The sequence below is a fragment of the Microtus pennsylvanicus genome, chromosome 10, assembly GCF_037038515.1.
Source record: "Microtus pennsylvanicus isolate mMicPen1 chromosome 10, mMicPen1.hap1, whole genome shotgun sequence".
In the NCBI taxonomy this organism is placed as follows: Eukaryota; Metazoa; Chordata; class Mammalia; order Rodentia; family Cricetidae; genus Microtus; species Microtus pennsylvanicus.
The window spans coordinates 45,628,954-45,653,223 of NC_134588.1; the positions used below are offsets into that span (position 1 = coordinate 45,628,954).

General features: G+C 46.2%; 1 protein-coding gene across 3 annotated transcripts in view; it reads right to left on the reverse strand.

Moving 5' to 3' along the window:
• The window catches only part of Rgl1 (ral guanine nucleotide dissociation stimulator like 1), a 271,229-nt gene that overhangs the window by 15,018 nt on the left and 231,941 nt on the right, over positions 1-24,270 (reverse strand). For all 3 annotated transcript variants that reach the window (XM_075988232.1, XM_075988230.1, XM_075988231.1), the window contains 9 exons: positions 24,071-24,255; positions 20,999-21,123; positions 19,338-19,553; positions 16,262-16,365; positions 11,437-11,521; positions 7,105-7,194; positions 4,983-5,069; positions 3,524-3,556; positions 789-910 (listed from right to left, as the gene is read on the reverse strand). In XM_075988232.1, the coding sequence (XP_075844347.1) occupies positions 789-910; positions 3,524-3,556; positions 4,983-5,069; positions 7,105-7,194; positions 11,437-11,521; positions 16,262-16,365; positions 19,338-19,553; positions 20,999-21,123; positions 24,071-24,255 (1,047 nt within the window). The remainder of the gene's footprint in view (positions 1-788; positions 911-3,523; positions 3,557-4,982; positions 5,070-7,104; positions 7,195-11,436; positions 11,522-16,261; positions 16,366-19,337; positions 19,554-20,998; positions 21,124-24,070; positions 24,256-24,270) is intronic.

A 24,270-nucleotide genomic window follows, 5' to 3' on the forward strand; every position in this document is an offset into this window, starting at 1 on the left:
ATTCTTCTTTGATTTTTTCCTTCTGCCACTTAAAAATGTGAAAACAGGCAACATGCCACATAAGGTCCGCAGACCACTGGCAGCCACCAGACTAGAGGGAAGATCTTCACCCACTGGGCCAGCATTCAGAGCACTAGCTAGGCTCTGTGTGCCTTTCAGTGTACACCGGCAATGTCTTGAAACACGTGCCCTGTGCCTTACCCACACAGAGGCACCACTGCCCTCCAGACACCAGGCCTTTGCTCGGGTCCCTGTCTTGCTCTGTCTGGAATGTTCTGCTCTGGCTCTTCTGGTGAAATCTCTCTTCACAGCCCAGCCTACGGGTAGATCTGCAAAGCATCCCATCCCCCACTCCTCGTCAATGACCTCCTCCTGCCCACAGCATCCCAGGACTTCAGTTCTTCTCTTATTTCCGTCTCTCATGGGTTCCTCTTCCTCTTCCGCTCTCTGAAAGCTAACGCTGTCAACTCTGTGACAATGGCAGTGGCATTCTAATGGTACTTTCCAGAATACGATTTTTATGCTTAAAATAAACATTTTTACAAACAGGCATCCTGAAGATGAGGAAAAATAAAGGAACTGCTCCAGATTTCAAAGGTGAGTGGCAGGGCAGGACTTAAACGCCCATTCCCTAGTCCTGGCCACTCAGCTTCCCTCTGAAACCAAGGACCAGGACACTTAGAACAGGAACCCAAGAGCCATTGAAGAGACGACCCAGCAAGGTCCTAGCCCCTTTATGCCTCTACCAGCACGACGGTTCCTCCCCTACGGGTGATAACCCAGCCTACCTCTCCTCCTCTGTTAGAAGCTGCTGCCTCTGGAACCACTGGATAAACTTCTGGTCCGGGGTCATGCAGTAGCTGTTGCAAGCGGACTGTAGGAGTTTTATCTGGGCGATCACTTCAAATTCCTACATTAGAACAGAAAACCAAAAGGAGAGGGAGTAATAAAATATTACAAATAACAAATTACAGATTTGTATTATTACAAATAATAATGAATGAGATAATAACAAATACCAATCTTTTCAACATGGAAAATAAAGAGAAGTCCATTGAAGAGGACTCTGAAATGCTGCTGCTTTGGAAAGTAAATGAATGAGTCTTAAAAGCTCTAACTCAGGGGTGGGGGTGTGGATCGGTGGTTGAGTGTGTGCCTGGCATACACAACATCCTGGGTTTAATTCCTATTACCACAAACAAAAATAAATTTAAAATACACATATGTACCACTTCAAACCCCTTAAGTCCTTGCATGCTTCTGTTTTTTTCTCTTTGAAAAACAAAATTCATATGACTAAAGACACCATCAAAAGCAGGCCCACTAGTCGCTGGCTCAGTTTACAATGGCGCCTTGGCCTCCCTACTTCCATTCTCGGGATTCTTTTTCCTTTTAAGTATAAGATTGGTGGAATATATGAGTTTTACTCGTATTTCTTAAAAAGAGAGAGTAGGAAAGAAAGAAACAAAGAAGGAAGGAAGGAAAGAAATGCTTCAAGTCAAGAAGCTCCCAGCTCCCCACCACAGCTTCTCCAGCGCTTCCCCTCAATAAATGCGCACTGGTGGGGCCGACCATCTAAACAGCATGGCTCTCACAAAGCTTATGTTTAGGTTTCCCGAATCCTTGGGTTTTTACTACTCTAGTAAATCTTTTAACTAACCTTTTGAAGCTCACGAGAGAACAAGCAAAGTGAGTACATGATTATGTCCAAAATTATTTATCCCTCTTAACAGGCTTCAAGGTCCCTTTCATAATGTCAGCAGTGAGGACAAACTGTAGCTTTAGGTTTCCTACTCAAACTTTGCAAATGTCTGACTTCTTAGTCTTAAAAGGAAAGGAAGCAGTTTCTAGGTTAATGCTGAATTTAAAGGCACAAGCACGGGGCACTGTGGGGGCAAAACAGGACACGACAGAAGTAACTAAAGAGCTGGTGGGGCCTTGGGGGCGCAGCCTTCAAATCAGTGGTCTCATCCGCACCCAGTGCAGCCAAGGAGTATTTCCCACCATGCCACAGAAGGTTCAGCAGGCGAGGGACAGAAAACTCCGCTCGGTCCTAGCCTGGCTGGCTGCTCGCACCATGGTCTTCACTCCGGCACTGTTCCCTGACCTCACGAGCTGAGACTAGACTCAGCCTCCTAGCGCTTCTCTAAGAGCCTCCACTTCTGCTTTGAACTTGGATAAAGATAAATTCTGGCTGCCTGCTCATCCGCCTGTCTCCCTCCTGGATTGTGGACTCAAGAGGGAAGGGAGCTCTGGCTTCCCATTGCAGAAGTCTCCAAACTCCCTGTTAGGGACATCAACAGTGCTGGTAGAACAGAAGGACAGACAGAAGACGGTGAAGCTCTGTAGGGTGGTTATAACACTCACCCATCTTCCTTTCAAACATTCAAAGGCCTCTCTCGTGCCCATTTGACAGAGACATTATAGCAAAATCTGCACTTAAAACACATAGTGCAGAACTATTCTATCCATAGAAAGATTCAAGTTTGACATAGAATACTGGGTAATCTAACGGGGGGGGGGGGGGTTATGTCGTCTCCTCACCCAGACAGACCCATAGGAGCAACCATTTTTATTAGTGCCATTCACTCTTAGAAACTTATTTCCTTAATAGATGAACTTGGTTTTTTATTCCACTAACAAAAATGGATGTGTGTGTGTGTGTGTGTGTGTGTGTGTGTGTGTGTGTGTGTGTGTGTTAGTGGTGCACGCCTTTAATCCTCTTGGAAATCAGAGGCAGGTAGATCTCTGTGAGTTCAAGGCCAGCCTGGTCTACAGAATGAGTTCCAGGACAGGCTCCAAAGCTACACAGAGAAACTCTGTCTCAAAAAAGCAAAAAAGAAAAAGGCATATATTCAAGGTGTGCACATGATATTTTGGAATGGGTATTTGTTGTGGGATGACTAAACCAAGCTAACTAACATATTAAATGTTTCACATACTTCTCTGTAGGAGAATATTCAAAATCTATTCTCAGCAATAATTTTCATATGCATAATACATCATCACTAACGATAGAGTAAACCTGCTTTTCTAAAAGTAGCTCTATAGAAGCAGATGAAGCAGGGGTAAGGAAAGAAATCTGTTAATGTATGTCTGTGTGTGTGTTTTAGGCATCAAATGCAAGACCTTATGCATGCTAGTTCAAGTGCCCTACCATTGAGCTACATGTACAGATCTAAACTACCTTTATCTATTAATGAGCTTTGCAGCTGGACAAAATCTGAACTCTGGCTCATCAGCAGCTGAATCTGGACCAGCTACTCAATCTCTTCCATCCTCATCTTTGACTGAAAATGAGGGAAATGACCTCGTGGGGCTCTCGTGGAGTCATGTATAGGAGCATGCCAAACATACGGTATATTTAAAATGTTTAATGAGTATCATTTTTTCTGCCTCTCCAAAAACAAAAGAACAAGATTTGTCTCCACTTCTTTCAGTTTTTCATGCACAGATGCAATAAACTGGCCAGCCTATATATATAGGCCTAATATATGGCCTATAGGTGAAGAGTTCCACTTACCCTTCTCCTTTTCTCAAAGTTGATCAGTCCACCCTGAAAGAGATGTTTAAAGAGTGTAATCAACCAAACTGCAGAGCCATGTGCTGCCTGCCGTGGCTCACACTAAATAAGTCAAGGGGATGACAGAGTTGTCATTATTAATGCTCCTATTAACATGGCAGCAACATGGAAGACAACCATCTTTTTCTTAGAGAACAATGTTCATTTATGACAGGTCAGGGTAGACAACCAACTCTTAAAATCTGAAAGCAACTCCATGAGAAAGCCCCGTGAGTCAGAGTCCAACACATTTGCCAAGCCAGTGAAGAGCAAACTCCACCCCACTCATCCCCTTGACCCAAGACAATAAAGCAGATGCCACTGACTCACGCTGGAAACCAAACCGTCAGTGGCTGATCAGAAGGGAAGTCACTTCTCCACAGCACCATGGAAATTAAGTTTCAATTCTTCATCACCGCCATCCCTACTCTCAGTAGGTTAAATTTAATTTCTCTGTATTTGCCTACTCCACACAGTTCCTCAGCACAGAAGGGTGTTTCCTGAGATAAGCTGAGGCAGAGGCCATGAAGAGACACACACTCGGGCAATGCAAAATCGACAGGCATGCCTATACCACCTAAAGAATCCTTGAAAGTATGTAAAGCAGCTTCCCTTTCTAGCTGCAGCACACACATGCAGGCTGCACAGGAGACGCAGCGTTGTGCACATGCGCAGGCTGCTTTTGGTTTGTAGTGTGCTGTGCTGTGTGTCGCCTGTGGTTTGTTTATGCTTATTAGGCATTGCTGGGAACTGAACCAGGACATGAGAGGCAAGTGCTTGGAGCTAGAAGCCAAGCCCTACAAATAACCTTTAAATCTCATTTCAAATATCAAATTCTTCCTACTTAACATTTTAGTGTGGCTATCAACAGGCTGCTTGTTTGGATGGAATTCACCTGTCTTCGCTGCAGAAGAAAGACAGTAGGTGGATCCAAGTGCACACTCCAGAGCAGGAGGCAGGAATACAATGATTATAAAGAAAAGAGGAGGACCTGCTGGAAAATTCATTCATCTTGTTCATTCTTTACTCTCCAGACAGAGAGTTGGGGTGTATCATCTCTTCAAGGCCGTCTGCAGTGTCCATGCTCAGACCCCACCCCTCAAGAGGCATTTCATCATGTGTCTTCATAGGGACCCCCATCATGCCCCACCATCTAAGGTGTTCCCTCGCCTCCCGCTGCACTCCGCGCTCACTGCCACCGTTCCTATCCACGGCTGCCTGTTTCAACAGGCAGCGATTGCTTTCGCTGGCCTCTGCACCACTTCTGGGGTCTTCTGGTGCTTGTTTTGTTTTCTCACTGCCCAGTCTACTACCGCGTGCATTGTGGGCTCTAACAAGATACTGAGAGAAACAAATTTCTTCCCCAGGAAGCCAAGAAGAAGGCCGCAGGCTCGGCTGCAGGCAGCTGCAGAGAACTCACCTCAATGTAGTCCTGCAGAGCAGTGTCCAGCATGGTCAGGTCGGTCAGGAAGGTGCCCAGGTAAGGCACAGTTCCCTGCATCACACCCTGAAGAAGATGGAGCTGTCTTTACTGTCACTGGAATGTTTAACGGCTTCGGTAACCCACACAACCAGAGGAAAGGGAGCCAGGCAAAACTAATTTGGAGTTATTAGTGTCTCCTGCCGGACTGAAATTGCTTTAAAGACCTACGCAAACAGGACAGGAACTACATGACCTAATGTCTAACTTTCAGGAAAAGCAAGCCTCTAGCCCGGAGATCATACATGTGTACAAGTGCGTTCACAGTGGGGTCTGCTGTGATCAGGCTCTGGTAGTGGGGTCTGCTCTCCTCAACGTGTGCTGACAATTCTAGATGTTTGGAATGCCCTGATGGCCATGGCCTTGGCATCATTAAGAATATACCACTATTTCCCAGGGCAAGGTTTCTGGGCCATCACTATCAGCAATGCAGGAAGACAGAGAGGGCTGGCTTTACAGAGGTTAAGCTGGCAAACTCTATTTTAACCAACGTAGTGGTGGGCTCATGGCCAGGGACACCATCAACATGACAGCAAATACCACTCTGACACCACATAACTCTTTGACAGGATGTGACAAGAGGGGTATTTCATTCCCGTGACATTCTTTCCAAACAGGTGTGACCTCGGTTTAATCACTAGACAAACAAAGACAAACCCAGCCTGGGGCATTCTACAGGAGACCCGGGTGGTACTCCTGATGACTGTCGTGGTCATGACAAACAAGTTAAGGCTCTGAAGCTGCCATGGACTAGAAGTGACTGGAAAATGCTGACAGCTAAGTGCTGTTGGCATGCTGGACTGGGTCCTACAACAGACAGGTGAATTCCAGCAAGGTCTGGGTTTTAACTGACAGGATTCTGTCAGTTTAATTTCTTAGGATTGCCTGTTACACCACCATCATGGATGTTGTTAAAAGTGGGGAGAAATGAACAAAGGTTTTTTAATATTCATCCCACCAAATCTCCTTTGGAGCTGTCTGTGTTCCCACAAGCCCACTGAGGCACAAGCACTCTTCAGGGAAAGAAACGGTGGGCTGGAAACGGACATCTCATATATGCAGGTACTCAGGGGAACTCTGGCAGCAGCGCGGTCGGAGCCAGGGCAAGGCCAGGCCACTTGACGCAAGGCAGGCCGTGTGCTCAGCCAGTTCACACCAGGCAGGACTTTGTCCTTCAGAAACTTACTGTCAGCTGCAGTTTAGTTTGTCCTCCCCGTTGTGTGTACAAGGTCTTATCCTGAACTAAAATAATCTCTACCCCTCCCTCGGTAGCAGCTATTTTTAACTGTCTCTGAACAACCAAAAACAACGTGAAACACTTTCAAGTTTGGTCAGCTTTTAGGTTACACAAGAGTTCCAACCCTCAAAAGTATTGCCAATCTATGGCCAGCCCTAAGGAAAGTTCTCTCCAGGCAAGGGTGAGAATATTCGCTGTCTAGTCTCTAATATCCCCTTTCTGTCCCCCACCCCACCCCCACTCTCTGCTAGAAGCTGAGGATTTAAGGACAGAGCCAAAGATGATGATCACTATGCCTCTGCCTTCAGAAAGGAGGCCTGGTATTCTCTGAGAACTGGACTAGATCTGGTTAGGACCCAGAATTAGTAAGGAGAGCTAGGCAATGATTGGGAGGCTGGGAACAAATGAGTGATGATATCTAAATACAAGGACCAAATCTTCCTAACAGGAGACTGTCTTTCCTGGGCCATTATATGCCCAACGCTGATGTAAGCAAAAAGCCTAGGAGGCTTCTGGCCAAAGTGGCAGCAGCCTACAGGTGTAAAAGTGGGTGGAGGGGATGGCAAGAAGGATGGAGATATGCCCACTGCACACTTTCCTTCATCATCATCTGGAGGGGTGGCTGTCTATGGAATTTGCAACTCTTGGTATTCATTCTCACTGGGTCTAACACTTTTGATAAAAACTTCACAGGTTAAGGCAAAGAATGAGAGAGAGCTTTGACAAGTCCAGGTGCCCTGCAGATGGAAGACGCTGGGGTCGTGTGCCAGCTGCCTGGCCAAGTACACGGGGCACTCTCCTGCCGGAGAACACAGGCACACATACCATATCCTTCTGCAGCTGCAGCCGCCTCTGAGTCCGCTTCTGGTTTTCTTTCACACTGCTGTCCAGGTTTGCAAATTTTGAGGTTCCTTCCTAAGAGACAGAGCACACACAGAGGAGAGTCATGGAGGATTCCAATCAGGAGAGAAGGGGAAGAGGTGTCTAGGTTCTAGAATACAATCTCTTCCTGTGTTCCAAGATGCCATGCAAATGAAGAAGCCCCCTGCAGGCCCTTGGGCTGTGTTATGACTGGGGCTGGGGGCATTGCTGCAGACTAGTCTCTGCAGGCAGTGGCCTGGGATTATACCACTCTCCCCCTCCCCAGCTCTGTGAAAGCAGGGTCCCTAATTTCACTAGAAAATCAATCATCAACACAAGGTAAGAGATTTCCAAAATGGGAGGTGTTTTCTACACATCCCAGGTTTCTTGCCAAGTAATCTTATGTCTTAGAAATGAGCTTTCTTCCTGCACATTTTATGACTTCTTTATCTTGGCCTGGAATGAATGTGCCAGCATTCTGGGAAGGAAGGGGACTGTGTGGTGCTTCTTGGCTAAATGAAACCTTTGCCCAGCAAGATTTTGAGGAATTCCAGTGTTGCGGTACGTCGCGATGAATGAAAGGTGGGCCATTTGCGGGTTCACTTGGTCCTCCTAAGATGTCTCTCCAGGTTGGAACTCTCATGAGTTTTCTTGGGGTCTGAGGACAGATGGCCACCCATGCTCCCTGCCGCTGCCTGGCACAAGAACCGAACTTCTATGTAACAGCAGCAATCATGGGTTTGCTGACTGAACATAAAATGTTTCAGTTTTGTGGTTTTAGAGTCTTGTTAAGTTCTCATTTTCCAGGAACTGCATGAATGGAAGGCAATTTTGCAATTCAGGGTAAACTCTATATTAGTTTTTCCTTAGTCAGTTTCTTCCGGGTTTATTGCATTATAAGCATGTGACCTTACATTACCGCACAATTACAAAAAGAATCTTTCTCAGTGTCAGGGTCTGACTGAAAGTGCCCAGGCATAAATACATTCTGTCATTTACCAGCTGTGATCCTGTCTGGGGCATGCCACTCGGAAACAGAACCTACCTCAGTGGTTACTACGACAGATGCTGAGAGCAAGAGCTAGCATCTCATGGTATTCTATAGTTCCTCCTGGGGACTCTTGGTAATAGTCTGGTATGTGCTGCTTCCCACACCAGGCGATTACAGGAGCTCCTGGATCCTGAAAATCTAGTTTGGAGTAAGAAATCAATTCTGCTAATTTTTTTTCTAAATACAGAGTTTAATGGTGTAGTTCTGGCTAGCCTGGAACTTGCTATGGAAGAGGTTGGCCCCACAGAGAGTCACTTGTCTCTGTTTCCTAAGTGCTGGGACTAAAAATGTGTTCTACCATGCCCTGCTTATCTAAAATTCCTAACAGGGACTTCTAAAAAGTTAAACCTAAGAATCAAAAAACAACAGGGGGATATTAAGGATCACTGAAGACTCTGTCCAATGAGCGGGAGATAAAAAGACCAGAGATGAGGAGCGAGATCTACTGATCCCACAACTTTGTGGGTTCCTACTAATGGGGTCCATCCCTGCAGCACTGCCATAAAACTGACAAGTCAACCACGTGCAGTGCACTCCTGAAATCTGAGCACTTGGGAGGTTAAGGCAGGAGGATCATGAATCCACAGCCAGCCTGGGCTACACTGTGAATTCAAGGTTGGCCTGAACCACACAGTGAGATGCCGTCTAAAGAAAAAGAAAAGGACGAGAAGAGACGACTAGTCGCTGCTAGCTCTTCCTGATGGAATGTCTAATGGAAATCCATTCAACTGCCACATCCAATACCTGCAGCTATTTCCTTCCTCGGCCTGATATTCTTTACATTGCCATCCCCTCTTACCACCCCTCTGAACCTCCCGCAAACCATCCGTGGGCTGCAATGCACCACTCTGGTTCTTTCCTCCAGCCTCCTTCGTGGCTCACACGCAGACTCCTGACTGCTCTTCCCTCTCCCTCAGTCATCCTGTTTCCAGCAGACTTGTATCATCGGAAATAACTTCAGTCATTACCTCTGTGTCAATGGATTTCAATGTTCCCCCTGTGCTTCCTCCAGCCTCTCAATGCAATCCTCGCTCCTCTGCCCTCTGCACCTCTGACCTTCTCCCTAGAGCGAGCTTCTGCCCTGTGTCTCTGCTTCTGCAGACTCCAACTGCCTTTGTGTTGCTCTGGTGCCTCAGAGAGACTTGTGCTAAGTCTCCAGTGACTGTCTGCTGGATACTGGCTCCATTTTAAGAACAAGACGGTGAAACTGCAGCCCAGGAGCAACTGGCAGCTTTGTTCGGGTGGGCATTTGCGTGTAAATGGCCTCTTGCTCTGACCTTGGTGTTAATGCACTGTAGAGCTTCTTTTCCACCAGAGCCAGACTCCGGGAGGCTTTTTAGAAGTTGTTCATATTAAAGCAACCGGGGATAATTGTCATCCACCAAAGGCACAAGAACCACGATTTGGTGGCATTCTGCTTTCTGTTGTTTTAACGTCTATAGATTCAATGATCTGCAATTCTTCTAAGTTTCAGAAATCATAAGGTTGAAGAAATCATAAATTTAAGACAGTCTTTGAAAAGAAATTAAGAAATATTTTCTCAACAGTTAGAAGGAAACCACAAATGTTTACTAAGTATGTTGTCTGGGCCATAATTTTAGAGAAGTGGCATATTACATGCACCCAGAAGTAGAAGATAGGTCATTTTAAACTAAGATTACCCCCTATAAATCAGAGTCTAGGAGTAACATACTAGAAACAGGGCCCAGTAGTTTTTCTTAGTGCTTATTTTGAGAGCTTAAGTACCTTGATCTCATTATTTACAAGTGTGTTGAGAAGTTACACCCAGAACTATACACTCCACATGAGTAATGATCAACAGAGCTAATAGGAAAGGGACCTGCACACACATATGGACTGCCCAGGGCGTTCCACCAGCATCCATGACAATGCACAGGCCACCTGAACTCATCGCCAAGTTTGTCAGTTCATTGCAGTTGGAGCCTTATATGACATTTAACTTAGAGTCCCGAGGTGGATGTCTCCGTCTGAGAAAGGTTTATGGGATCTTTAATGTCTAGATATAGCCTGCATCTAAGGTTTCAGCCAGAAGACTGTCACCAGCAATGAGATGCACACCATTCAATTTATCTGCCTTGGGAGGATGATTCAGGGCTATTGGGATTTCAGTGTGTGGCTCCAGTTAGTCTAGCTCTGTGCTGCAGACTGGGAGGCCACTGAGCCATGGCCTTCCAGGCAGATGGGTTTCCATATAAAGTCTGCGAATCCAGAAAGACATGAAGTAAGGAGTTACACAGTCACACGAATCATTGTTTAGGGTGCAGGTAATCGGGCAGTCCGAAGCCCAAGTCAGACATCAACATAAACTGACCACCCTGTATCATCTGTGCCAAGAAGGAACCAAGGCGGGAAAATAGAAAGTTATGTGAGTGACAAACGCAGTAACCCACGGGGTCAAACAACAGTCTGCGAGTGTGCTTCACACAAGGCAGTGTGAAACAAAACACAAGTTTTTGATTGTCCCTAAGTTGGATTCAAAATTCAGTGATACTATATGTTAGGTGTGTACCTGAGGAATAAGGGACATGCTACATCCACTATAGGTCTTAGCTATCTACAATGAAGATGATGAAATTTAGATGGTCGGAAGCTATGAAGACAGGATCTGGCCTATATTAACGCCCCATTGAGTGTGATGAAGTTATCTGTCATGTAAGTGGGTATTGTATTGCTCACAGCCCCCAACTGCGGGTGAACTCCTAGACACAGGCTGTGTTATAAATCTTCATATTTCTAGAGGCAAGCCCAGTGTTTTATAAATGCTAGGCATTCAACATGTTTCTAAAGATGTATATAAAGAGTCAGGCTACCCCTTTGCCCAACAGGCAGTTCAAGAGTCACCACTTATCTGGTGCTCAATAAACATTGCTGACTGAAAATATTGTGCAATTCTGTCAAAAAAAAGGGGGGGGGGATGTGGAATTGTAGACTGGCCCTGTCATTCAAACGTTCAAAGAGTTGCTTTGCTGAGAAGGGCTATTTCAAGGCCGCCCATTCATGCAACTGCTAGCACTGAGTAGTTGCTTATTAGAGACCTGCACACCTGAACCCCGGTTTTTATGCAGTTGTGTGGGTGGGAAGGAGGAAAGGGTAGAAAGAGAAAGTTCAAGTGGGCTTTGAATTTTCTGAGTCCCAAGTTTCCTAGATTAAGGATGAGATAAAAATTCTGCTTCCCTGGGAGGCAACACAAGTGGGTTCCAAGGTCAGCGCAGCAGGAGCCCCACCTTCATGAGCAGTTCCCGACTGGTTAGATGGTTGTTATGGTCAGAGAAGATGTCTGAAAGTTCTTCAAACACCAGCATTCGGTCCCTGTGAGCAAGGAAGAAAGAAAAATAAACAACAGATGCAAAAAGGCAACCCCTGAGCTTAGCTGTCTTCAGTCCACACTGCCAGGAAAGACGGGACGGCCCTCAGGATTGGTGGGAAATGTAACACAAACGGAGCTACTGAGTGTCCTCATGTAGACAGCTTTTGTAAAAGATGAACACAGTTACCCAAACGATAGGAGAAATTGCTCTAAATCATATGTATTTCATTTTAAAAAATGATGATTCGCTTGAGGCATCAAGTTCTAGAGAGATGTTCCCTTAAGTAAGTTTAAAAAGCATTTACCCCGCTGGGCGGTGGTGGTGCACGCCTTTAATCCCAGCACTTGGGAGGCAGAGACAGGCGGATCTCTGTGAGTTTGAGGCCAGCCTGGTATACAAGAGCTAGTTCCAGGACAGGCTCCAAAAAGCTACGGAGAAACCCTGTCTCGAAAATCCAAAAAAAAAAAAGCATTTATCCCAATAATATACACCGAGTCTTGTAGAGGTGATCTTGGCAGACACCTATGTTTAGAGAGAAAGATGCCTTGGCCAAAAGTTTGCTCTGCTTTTCACTAGAGTACCTTCTGAGGGCCACAAATACAGAACCCAAATGTTTGCACCCCAGCCTGTTTTCTTATTCTCAGAGTCAGAGAGGACAGACACAGAACCCGAATGTCTGCATGGGCCTGTATTCTTATTCTCGCAGTCAGAGAGGATTGGTAGAACCACAGTGGGTTCTACAGTTATGGCAGATGGGTTCAAGCCTACTTACTGCCTTAGTGATCTTGGACAAGTGGCTTACCTTTGCTGTTTCAATTTCCTCGTCTGTATACAAGAAAGCCACTGAAGCATGGCAGGTGTAAAGCACCTGTGAGGCTCATGCCCCGCCCCATGCACTGCCCCCAAAGCATCCCGCTTGTCTTGTCTGTGTATACACATCTCTCCACAGCCACTGAATGGATGGCTCCAGGGGCCACAAATGATTAGCAGCCAAATTCCCATGTGTACCGCAACTTTATTACCATAAAAAGGCCATTATTAAGACTTATTTGCATTATAATGAGTATAACATTATTTGTATAACCAAACCACGAAAAGAAAGCTATTTCTGTTGTGGAGAAAACAATTAAGAACTTAGTTATGCAAGTCCTTCAATAGAAAGAAGAGTCTGCAGTGAAAGCTAGCAATGTAAAGGATGATAATGAAAGTGATTCCTAAGTAAGAGCCCACGACTCCCCCTCACGACTCCCCCTCCCAGCATTTAGCCATGGAGAGCACATACAACTGACATGGAAAGGGTACCAGCGATAGGCTATGGCATCCTTTCTCAACCAAAAACCAACCACCAACACTCACACATGGCCGACAATTCAGTTTTGAGATTTTTCGTTCTTTTTTTTTTTTTTTTTTGAAAAATTGTTTGAAAATCCAGCTAAAAGAACGAATCTTCTCTTTGGCAACCCAAGAAACTAAGGCACATGGATTGTAGACTTTTACTTTAGAGATTTATTTGCATTACTTTCACTGTGTGTTTATGTGTGTCTGTCTGTGAGGTGTATTAGTGTAGTGGCCTCAGAGTCCAGAGGCATTTGGTCCTCTGGAATTAAAGTTACAAATGAATGTGGGTGCTGGGAACTGAACTTGGGTCCTCCACAAGAACGTGGAGGGCTCTCAACCATGCAGCTATCTCTCGAGCCCCCTGTGCGCTAGTTTTTCAACTTGTAGTTTAAGATTCAGACCTGCTGCAGGAGAGTTCCTGGGCTAGTTAGGCCACTAGTCACCCACCAATGAAAGTCACAACCATTCTTTCTCTGACATCAGACAAGAGCACATTTTAATATCTGGCCATTCCCTTGTTTGTGTGGAACAGTAATGAGGGGTAAGGAAGGCGTACCAAGGCGTAGGGGATGTAGGCTTCTGATTTCCCCCTCCTACTTTACCAGATACTGCCATCAAATGATTCTTCACGACCTATAGCTTTCAATAAATGTACGTTCAGGGGAAAATTAATCAACTCTCATACAGAGTAACAGGCACTACTGAAAATAGAAAAAGAAAAGAAAGAAAGAAAAAGGTGGGGGGAACAAGAGTGGTAATCTAGAAAAGTGTAGTGGACCTGAAAAGCATTTTTATTCTGACACACTTGGAGGTTTGTAGTCCAGGTGGGTGTGGCTTCTTCAGCTATGTAACTCCAAGCATATTAAGATTGGTTTTTTAAGACTAGGTCTCATTATGTAGCCCTGGCTAGCCTGAAACTTGCTATATAGATCAGGCTGGCATCCAACTCACAGAGGTCCACGGGCCTCTGCATTCCGAATGCTAGGACTAATACCATTCATTTTAATTCCTTCCTTGTACAGCATCAAAGAATTACCTAACCAATAAGAGCCGCTTCTTGTCTCATCTGTAAACAGGAGTCCTCTGGCACCCATTCTCCAGCAGAAACTGTGACATTCTGGCTTGCCAATGTGGGCCTCTTACAGAGTTGAATAGCATGATGGTGGTTAGAATCATCATGGAGATCTCTCTGGGTATATTTCTCCCTCCCCCCAGGTATATTTCTAAAAATACATAGTCAGGACGTGTTGGTGCATGCCTTTAATCCCAGCACTTGGGAAGCAGAGACAGGCAGATCTCTAGGCATTCGAGGCTAGACTGGTATACAGAGCAAGTTCCAGGACAGGCTCCAAAGCTACAGAGAAACCCTTTTTGGAAAAAAAAAAATCTAGACATGGTTGAGGTGGAAAACCCCACCTACAGTGGTTTGAACCAGAAGGGCCTCAGTAAGCTCATCTATTTGAATGGTTGGTGCCCAGTTGGCAGAACTGTGTGGAAGGATTAGAAGGGTGGCCTTGTTGGAGGAGGTGTGTCACTGTGGGTGGGCTTGGAGGTTTTAAATGCTGGATTCCATTTCCTCTCTCCACTATCTTCAGATCAAGGTGTAAGCTCTTAGCTACTGCTCCAGAGCCACGCATGCCTGCCACCATGCTCCCTGCCATTATGGTATGGACTCATAGGGACTCATCCTCTGAAACTGCAAGCCAGCCCCCGATTAAATGTATTCCTCTATACATCGCTTTGGTCTTCACAGTGACAGAGCGTAGCTACGACACTGCCCTAAATGTGACCATACTACCCCAAGGCTGGAGTCTTGGGCTGGATGGTAAGGAAACAACAAGCTCCATACAAGCTTTCAGCCACTTCCTACCCCCACTGCCACACCTACTCTAGCCCCTAGAACTGTAACCCAAACTAAACCCTTTGTTCCTTAGGTTGCTCTGCTCGGGTGTTTTGTAGCAGTTACCCAGACAAGGAATTACCACAAACAGTATCAGTCCCTTAGGGCTTAATCCATTGTGGGTGATGATGGAACCACACACCCAGGGCTTGCGGCTTGAGTGCAAACTCAGGGCAGCCGTAGCTAGAGAGTCCGCTGACTTCCCTCCTGATCAGCACTGACTGTACTGCATACAGGGAAGATGGGCAGTTCCCACACTCTTCCTGATACAGCTTGGCAGCCTTACCAGTTCAAGCCTCGGAAGGTCTGGACGGAGCTAGCCCAATGGGACCCATGACACAAGGCTTACCCTCTTGGCTGGCTGGTTTTATGTCAACTTGGCACAAGCAAGAATATTCTGGGAAGAAGAGATTTTTTTTTTCAAGAAAGGGTTCCTCTGCAGCTTTGGAGCCTGTCCTGGAACTCACTCTGTAGACCAGGCTGGCTTTAAACTAACAGAGATCTGCCTGTCTCTGCCTCCTGAGAGCTGGGATTAAAGGCGTGTACCACCATCACCCAGAAGAAGAGACCCTAACCAAGAAAATGCTCCATAGAATTGGCCTGTAGGCCTGTACACAAATCTGTGGGGCATTTTCCTGACGGATGGTAGATAGGAGAGCACCCAGCTTACTATGGTGGTGCCATCCCAAGCAGGTCATCGTGGATGGTAGAAGAAAGAAGGCCGAGCAAGCCAGTGCGCACCGTTCTTCCAGGTTCCACCCTGACTTCCTCTGGATGGACTTAGGAACTGTACAGTGAAGTCAACCCTTTCCTCCCCAAGTTGCTTTTGGCCATGGTGTTTATCAGAGCAGTAGAGACTCTGACATAGACATCCTCTAAGTGAACTAATGTAGGAACAAACTCTTCATTTCTTTGAAAAAAAAAAGTCTCTGGTCCACAAAGTTCCAGAAGTGGAAGAAACAGCAAGAGGGACAGAGTAAGATCACACTGTGGTACCAGTTCCAAAGGCTGGAACTAAGAAGTAAGAAGTCTGAAGAAAGAACAGCACAGGATGTGCACCTTGAAAGAAGCCCCTCGCCTAAGGAAGCAGAAGCGGCGCCATCGCTTTTTACTGACCATCAGGGTCCTAACCGCACACGCCATCCCTCCCATCCTAGAGCAGCTTAGGGCTTTGGAATGGGCCAGAAAATAACCAGAAATCATGCAAACTGCCCAGCCTCACCACTCATGACCTTGTCCCCGTAAACCCAGATACTAAACACACCTTTCATAGCAGCCCCAGGCTGGTGGTAATCACGGCTCTGGCACACACTGAGTCAGTGTGATTCCTACAGTAGCCCTTCTGCGAAATTCATTAATGTGCCCTTCCTGGAACACACGTGGGGTTTCAGATATGTTTCTCTTGTCATGTAATACGTGTTCTGACGGTAAGCACCCATGGTACGGAAGCAGCAACAGATCGCCCGGGGAAGAGAAGAACTGAGCAGGCACTGGGGAACTTACTTTGGGACGGCAGCCCAAGCCTTTTTCAGCCGATAGATGGAATTGGACTGCAGGGCGGAAACGATGGCCCTCAAGGAGGAAAAGTTCTTCAGGATCCTACATTCCTGTGCGGGGAGCGACAGGGACATAAAAGGCATTTAGACATCAGTATTGCAGTGGGTCGCTGGCTTCCTGTGTTAGAGGTATTACAGCTGCTATGAATTCTTACCACTAAATAGGCAGCTGTATAAATACTGCACATCAAAAAGTGGCTCCTTCCTCCCGCCCCAGTCACCAAAACACTTTATAGATTTTGGCACCGTCAGTTTGGTCCCCACCCCCACCCCCAATATATTTTTGCGCTGTTGTTACAGTTTTATAGTTTCCAGCTTTCCCAGTAAAAACAACTCGAGGCGGTAAGCATGCACGGCTACGCTGGAGAGGTCAACTTTCTTCTGCAGAAAGCTTACATAGGCATGCCTTAAAAATATATGCGGGGGATCACTGTGTCCTGCGGCTCTCTGAGGGAGCTGGGCAGAAACCACTGTAAGTTCAGATGGTACAAAGAGCCCGTGCCCTGCGAGGTGTATATAACTTGGCAATAAAAATTCACCACAAGTTGAACTTGGGCTTTCATGATCTTATTCAAGGGGGAATATTTTTATACACAGTCATTTGGTTTCAAATTGGCTTGTCCCACAATAGTAAACATTCAGAAACACCTTGGTACTTCGATGTTTCCAAAATAACTTGGGCTTTTAAAGTAAGATTCATTTTGGCAATGTTTTAAAACAAAGCAGAAAGATTCTGGGTGTTGTTTTCTGGGTAAGGAGAGAAACTCCTGGCTTAAATGTATCCTACCATAAGGGACCAAGCCCATATGGGCAGCCAGTGACCCTGGAGAAAGGGAGGGAGGGAGGGAGGGAGGGAGGGAGGGAGGGAGGGAGGGAGGGAGGGGGAGAGAGAGAGAGAGAGAGAGAGAGAGAGAGAGAGAGAGAGAGAGAGAGAGAGAGGCTGGTAGCTGGCCTGGGGAAGTGACCCTGGGAAAATGTCAGAGGTATTTACATGTAAGTACAGAGGAGTGCACTGTATCCAGGGTTTACATTGAGTACACTGCATGAGTACATGTTTGGGTTCATGCAGAACACCAAGTGCAAACTGCTTCAAGAATCATTTTGCTAAGCAATTTTGATCTGCACTATGGAGGGAAACTGAATTCCCCAATTTGGCATGATAAAATCTTGCATGCCAATCAAACCCTTAAATGTTTTCTTCAAAGTAAATTTCAATGTATTTCATAAAAGTCACACCCGGTCTTTAAAAATGTCCTAAAGTCCCCTTTATTTAAAAAAGAAAAGAAAAAGAGAGGAAGGGCCAGAAGGAGAAAGGGAAGGGGGAGGGAGGGAGGGAGGGAGGGAGGGAGGGAGGGAGGGAGGGAGGGAGGAAGGGAGGGTGTAGAGCTGCTGCAGTCTGGAAACCACACTCTGACAGCGTGGTTCAACAAAGGTTCAGCATCCCAAAATTATGTTCTAGAAAACCAGAAAACTTGCAATAAATAAAGACACCCAGTCCCTGATATCTCATGTCCATCGTAATAAACATATGGAATGCATTATTCAGTAACAGGCTGAGGCTAAGGGCTTAAGGGAACGCATGAAGCATCCAGTCACGTTTTTTAAAAAGGAGGCATCTTCCAAAAGACGCAATGCAAGACCAAGAATGCAGCACAGAGGCAAGGCCAAGAGCACACACCCATATTAGGTCAGAAGTCGTTTCTACAAGCAAAATTAATAGCATTTTTCAAACTTTTTTTTCAATAGAAATCGACTGTGACTAATGAGGGAAGAATAAAATAAATCTTGGCAGAAAACCACCTGTGAGTTTTAGCGTTTTATGATGTTATTCTACACGATTTCAAGAAACACAGCATATTCAACACTGGGGAAAAGCCCAAGAAAGAGCAAGGATAAAGACTCCTGGCTTTCTCCACACGCTATAGGATGTGGAGTACACTCTGAGTTATCCACAGCTTCTCTACCATAGAAACACACAATCTATATTTAACTTCAACTAAAATTCATTATTCAAGTCACTCCGCCACACACTGGGAAGGTGTGTTTTTCCTGTCTAAATAGGTCCATGAATTCGAAGCATAAAGACCATTAGTTTTGAGGCATAAAGGTTGTGACAAAAAATATTTTCTTACAATTCTAAAGAGAAAGAGACATCCCATGCTAGTGTCAAATTCCCTCAAAACTTCTTGCAGTTATTTTTGTGGAGAAATAAGTTTGACTTATAACAGGAGAGAGGTAAGTTCTTTACGACATCTGTGTTTTGCTTCCTGTTCATTTCTTTCTGACACTAGCATGTGAGGGGCGATAGGCTGTTCTAAAGACTCAAAAAAAAAAAAGGGCAAATTCTCTGGAACGTCTGTGGCTTTATTCTTTGGTTAAAAACAATAAAAGAAAATGTAAACTATTCAGGTATCATGCCCTACAAACAGGCTTAGTGGAAAAATATATCTAATGGAACATGAAGCAAAATGTGTTTTGTTTTGGTTGAGGGTTAATCATGGCCCAGAACATAATAGAGTAACAATCACTCTTTCATTTTTACTGTAGCTTCCTCTTGCCTAGAAGAAAACTTTCATCTTCAAGTACCTACAACCCCACTCTTCAACAGATAAAGCTAAATTCACTCCCACAGTCTTCCTTGACCAACTTTACTCAGGGGTAACTTTTCCCTCTTCCACATCTATTACACTCATATTGCTGACCCTCCCCTGCACAGGCAGAAGTCACCTCAGTAACTGGCTCCTGCATAGCTAAATCAATTGTGGTTGAGCTTCTATATCCCGAAAGTAAATGATACTGGAACTCGCACACGTTAGGAACTCATAGACTAGAAGAACAGTGACTTGGAGACTGCCTTCTGTACACGGTGCTAGACGCTAGTCACGTGACATGTCAACAGCTCCAACAGCCTGGATTCTGAGCGTCAGCGGAGTGTAATTCACGTCTGAGGACTCAGGCCTGAAGCCACAGAGCCTCAGGAAGACCATCTACCAAACACAAAGACTTTTGTATAAGACAATTACGTGAGCAATGTTAATCCACTTCTCGATGATTTTGGCTCTCTGCTGAGTTTTGAGTTCCTTGCTCCCCAGGATGGTGCTGACGACACATTTGGTGAGGGTATTAAACTGAGAGATGGTGGCACGGATCGTAGGAGCCAAATGTTTGTTTTCCTTTTTGTCCCTCTGAGACCAAATGCAGCCTAGGCAGTGGTGAGGCACGACCTTCTTGAATAGTTGCTGAAACGAAAGAGGAATGGACATTAAGGACATCACAGAAGCTCCGAGGGACACGCCGTCTAGGACATCTGCAGATCGGTGTTTTCTAAGGATAAATCACCTTTCTCCACCTGACTTACTACTTGGTGGTTTCTGTTTGTTTATGGATTTTGTTTGTTTGTTTGTTTGTTTGTTTTGGATTTATTTTTAAATGGAACCTCCCTATGTAGTCCTGGCTGTCCTGGAGTTCACTGTGTAGAGCAGACTGGCCTTGAACTCACAGAGATCCACCTGCTCCTGCATCCCTAGTGCTAGAATTAAAGGCATGAGCCACCACAACTGGACCCCACATGATCCTTTGAATCAAAAGCGATTGAAGTGTCCTGGACAACCGCCAGTCATCTACCACGCGGACAGATGCTCTCGGGACACCTGGGAAGGAGTCCACATCACTATAGCACATGCCACATCTTTCAGTGCGACTGTTCCTCATTTTTCAAAGCAGAGAAAGATGCTAATAGGAGGGGAAAAATCCAGCCTCACAAACCATACAGAAGCATGGGGGACCTAAAGCCTGGTTTCCAGCTCTTTCCCTTAAAGCGATAAAAATAAGATATTTTTCAATTTTCCCTTATTCTATCAGTTGTACAACCAAAAAAATTGTTGAATAGATCAGATTCTCATTTGTACAACTCAATATAAGATGTGTAAAAGTTGGTTTATAAGAAAGATAGCCGGCATGTGTTCTGTGTAGACTCTCTGATCTGTTTTCCACCCAGCATGTGTTCCGTATAGACTATCTGCTTTCCATACTTTATTTGCTTTCTCACTGGTTGGAAACTTTGGCCGTTCTGTATGCTGCAGAAGCGGCAGCTCTCAGTTAGGAGCAGAAGAGAACGGCCACCTTGACCATGGGTAATTCTTTAACTGTGCGTTCCAGCAAACCTGGAGCTTTGAAATGTGACTCACACGGTCCAATGTGCACAGCACACAGAAACCGTCCGGCCTCAAATGTGCAGCAAGCACACGTGCAAACCCTCCGCCAGATACGGTCACATGTGGAGTCAATGAATTTATTTCATCCTAACTTGTGCTCTGACCCCTTTACAATCCTCCAAATAAACAGTTCGGCTCTTGAAATATTTATGAGTCCGAAGGGAGAGAAATACCCGCAGAACAGGGTAGATTCTGTTTCACTAGGATTAGAATTCTTACTTCCCTCTGTGACCTGAGCTCCGAGGAAAATGCACTTTCACCCGGGGCTGCAAGAAGAGCTGGGCCTGAATTATTCATACAAGTGAGTCACATAGCACCTCGACTCTCGCTTTACAGCCAGACTCTCTCAAAGACTAGAAGGATTTCTAGCCCGGTCCCCAGTGCTGCCCTCTGCCCTATCTGGGCCACCAGTATTGTCACTGACAAAGGTTTTTAGTGGAAGCACATCTGAGATACAGTAAGAGACCTACGGCGTCCATGTAGGTCAGTTGTTCCGCCACCAGGTCTTCTGAGAAGCACGTGAATTCTGCTGAGCCTCCGCTCTCCAGTTCCTCTTCCTCTTCCAGGCTGAAGGAGCTGGTGTTGAGAAGTCCATCTGCCCACAATGAGGACACAATCAGTAAATCGGCGACACCTAAGGGTTTGCTCACAGCATCAAGCTGCACTTCTTCCATTCGGGAAGAAAAGAGCTAACTCTTCAGAAAACTACAGGCAGAGATGAATGAGAACAAAACTGGAGCCAAATGGAGATCCAGTCCCGTGGGTTCATTCTTATTAGGCTCAGAGGCCTTGGGCTATCCTTGAGAGGCCATTCAGAGGCTAGCCTAGGCAAAGACTGCAGAAGTAAGGCAACACAACCCTCATCTCGGCTCCCGCCAACGCCATCATCATTTCCGGGACTAACCCAGCTAACACCTTCACCCCAGACACACAATCCTTGATTGTTGGGTCACTCAGAACCAGATGCCTAAAAGAGTGAGGAGGAAGCAGGCCAGGCTTTGGCGGGTAGGACAGACCATTGGGACTTCAGAGACGTGCATGAGACCCATAGAACCTTCAAACATATTTCAGACTCAGACATTCAGAGTTGCCATCAGCTTCCACCCAGAGTGCACACAAAGTGTAAAATAAATTTAAACTAAAGTCACTGGGACCCTCTACAGCTGGCCATCGATCATCAGAAAGTTCAAGGGTCATCGCCTGCAGAGGTCAAAGAAAACCACCACCCGCTAACCGTCACTGAGTCCAGCTGCAGAAGCCTCCAGCCACCACTTAAAGTCCCCTTACGGGAATCTTCTACCAGTTTCTGAGTTGTTTCCCAACCTCATTCCTGTCACTCTCCTTCCTGTCAAACCTGCCACTGCTCATGGGGGTGGGGGTGGGGTTCTAGTCACCACAGTGACATCCTGGCGGACTTTCCGGTCTGTGTTAGGCCTCCTCAGCATGTTTACATTTTAAGCCTTTTCTCTCTTCAGAATGGATGTTGTTGGGCATCTTGCACCATCAAATCGGTGCAGCTTCTTCTAAACTACCTATGAGAGACCTATCCCTTATCCTATCAGGTACCATGTGCTACTCTGGGGGCAGAGCTATGATTTCCGGACTGGCCCTGGAGTTAAGGGCCTGATGTGAATGGGTTGGGCTATATCTGGGAAAAGGGGGGAGAGCAGCAGTGCCTATTCCTGTTACCTTGGATACGAGTAAGTACCAATTAAAGAGCTGAAATCGCACCATGTGCAGGATGCTAGATCCAGATTCCAGTACTTTCCCTCCACTCAGCTCCAGTACTTTCTCATTCAGTGGAGAAATAAGAAATCTGATGTGCTAATCAAAGGCTCAAGAGGGCCGTCCATCCCTCCCACAGATACAGTATACCACCCACCTCCAAGACAGTGCAGAGGCTGCCCTGCTGCAGCCAAGGGGGAGTACAGGGTAAGCATAGAGGTCATTCGCTCGCTCGCTCGCTGGCTCACTCGCTCGCTGGCTCACTCAAGCACCCCTAAGTCTAGTGTGCACCCAGAATGCAATTGTGTGACGACTATGATCCTCTCTGGAACCCGGTCTAGGACTTGGCTGCTCCAGCACCTGCCTCTCTCCAAGGTGTGTGAAACATGAAGACCCACAGGAAACCTCGTTACTTTGGCTAGTGAGACATGAGGGGTGGGGCACAAGGGACTCAAGCTCCCAACACCCCTACTCAGGAATGGCGCCTGCACTTCATAAACAGGCCCTGGAGCTTTCTTGAGAATAATTGACCATACTTTGGAAAAGATTCCTTCTTGGGCATTGCCTAAAAGTTTTTGTAAAGTCAAGCCACCTCCCTTGTCCCTGCCTCTGCCTGCCAAAAGAGCTCTGCCCTCCAGTCCCTGAGCTGGAGACAACCAATGACTGGTTCCCCTGGCTCCCCAATTAGGCGAGGAGCCAGAGGCAGCCCCAGCGGGGAGAGCTGGGTTCCAGTGCAACAGCGGCCCGCAGCATTCCCACTCCAGCACAAAGCAGGCCCAGAGGCCCAGAAGGGAGCTGAGGTCTGGCAGCTGGAGCTTCCCGGGTATTCAAGCATTCCCGGCAAATGAAGTCATCGCAGATACAAAGCCTTTGGCAATCTGAGCCAGATGATGCAATCACATTCCCCTTCTCCAGTCCCCAGTCTGTGCAAGCCATTCGACAGGTATCCAGTGAAATGGAGAGTTACTGTATTTTTCTTGGCTCTAGGGTAGCGTCCCTTATCTGTGTTAGGACCCATTTCCTTTCCCTCATGGAGGAAATCAAGCATTACTTCAAGGAAGTACCCATCAGAAGTTCCAAATGGGTCAGTTGCCATGGAAACTGTTACCCTACACCTCAGTGAAAGGATGTACCATTGTGCTGATGGAACCTCTTGACTAATTTCTTCAGAGCTTGGCAGTCAACACACTTTATGACCAGCAGTGGTGGCCCCTGCATTTGTCCTTGAGATTAGAGGTCAGCCTCCAATGGGAAAAAACAGTCTCAGAAACTTCCTTTGACGTGGCCCTTAGAGAGAGCAGATGACGGTAATCTACGCTGCTGGGGACAGTTACAGCAAAGCTTTCTAGGGCAAAGGAGAAACACCTCCTCCAAGCTTTTGAAAGGGGAAATGGGCTTGAATCCTTGCCAGCTCTGTGGTGTCGCTGTTTGTGACAGGTTTATCTGAGAGAAGATGTGAGGCAGGGAATAAGTAGCCAGGTCATGTTCAGCATGGCCCGTGTTGGCAACAGAGAGTTAAAAAATAAAAAAAAATAAAAAAATCAAGGAAACTCTATTCTTGGTGACAGAAGAAACCCCAGGAAATGGCTTAGCTCCTCTGAGTTGGCCTCAGAATTTAATCTGCAAAATCATAAAATCAGTCTCGAAAATCCCCCTTTTCACTCTAAAGCTTTAAGGTCCTGAGTTAACACTTGAATAATTTCACACCTACCCCAGTTTCTGAGGGTACCAGAGTTTCTTATTCAGCCAACAAATGGGGACCTTCCACAATGCAGAATCCCAATCTAGGTTTTCCCTAGGACCAAACAGGTACTCACTGTCGGAATCCACGTCCTGCTTTTGAAACTGTTCGAGAAGGTTCTGCGCTCTCCTCTCTGGGTCGGAGCCAGGCATCGTCCGTTTGAGATAGTCCAGCAGCTTCTGCAGGCAAGGGAAGTGAGGGGGCTCCCGGAAGTCCTCTGCACACTGGTCAAGCCAGGCCCGCAGGATGGAAGCAATGGCACTGGGGAGGAGAAAT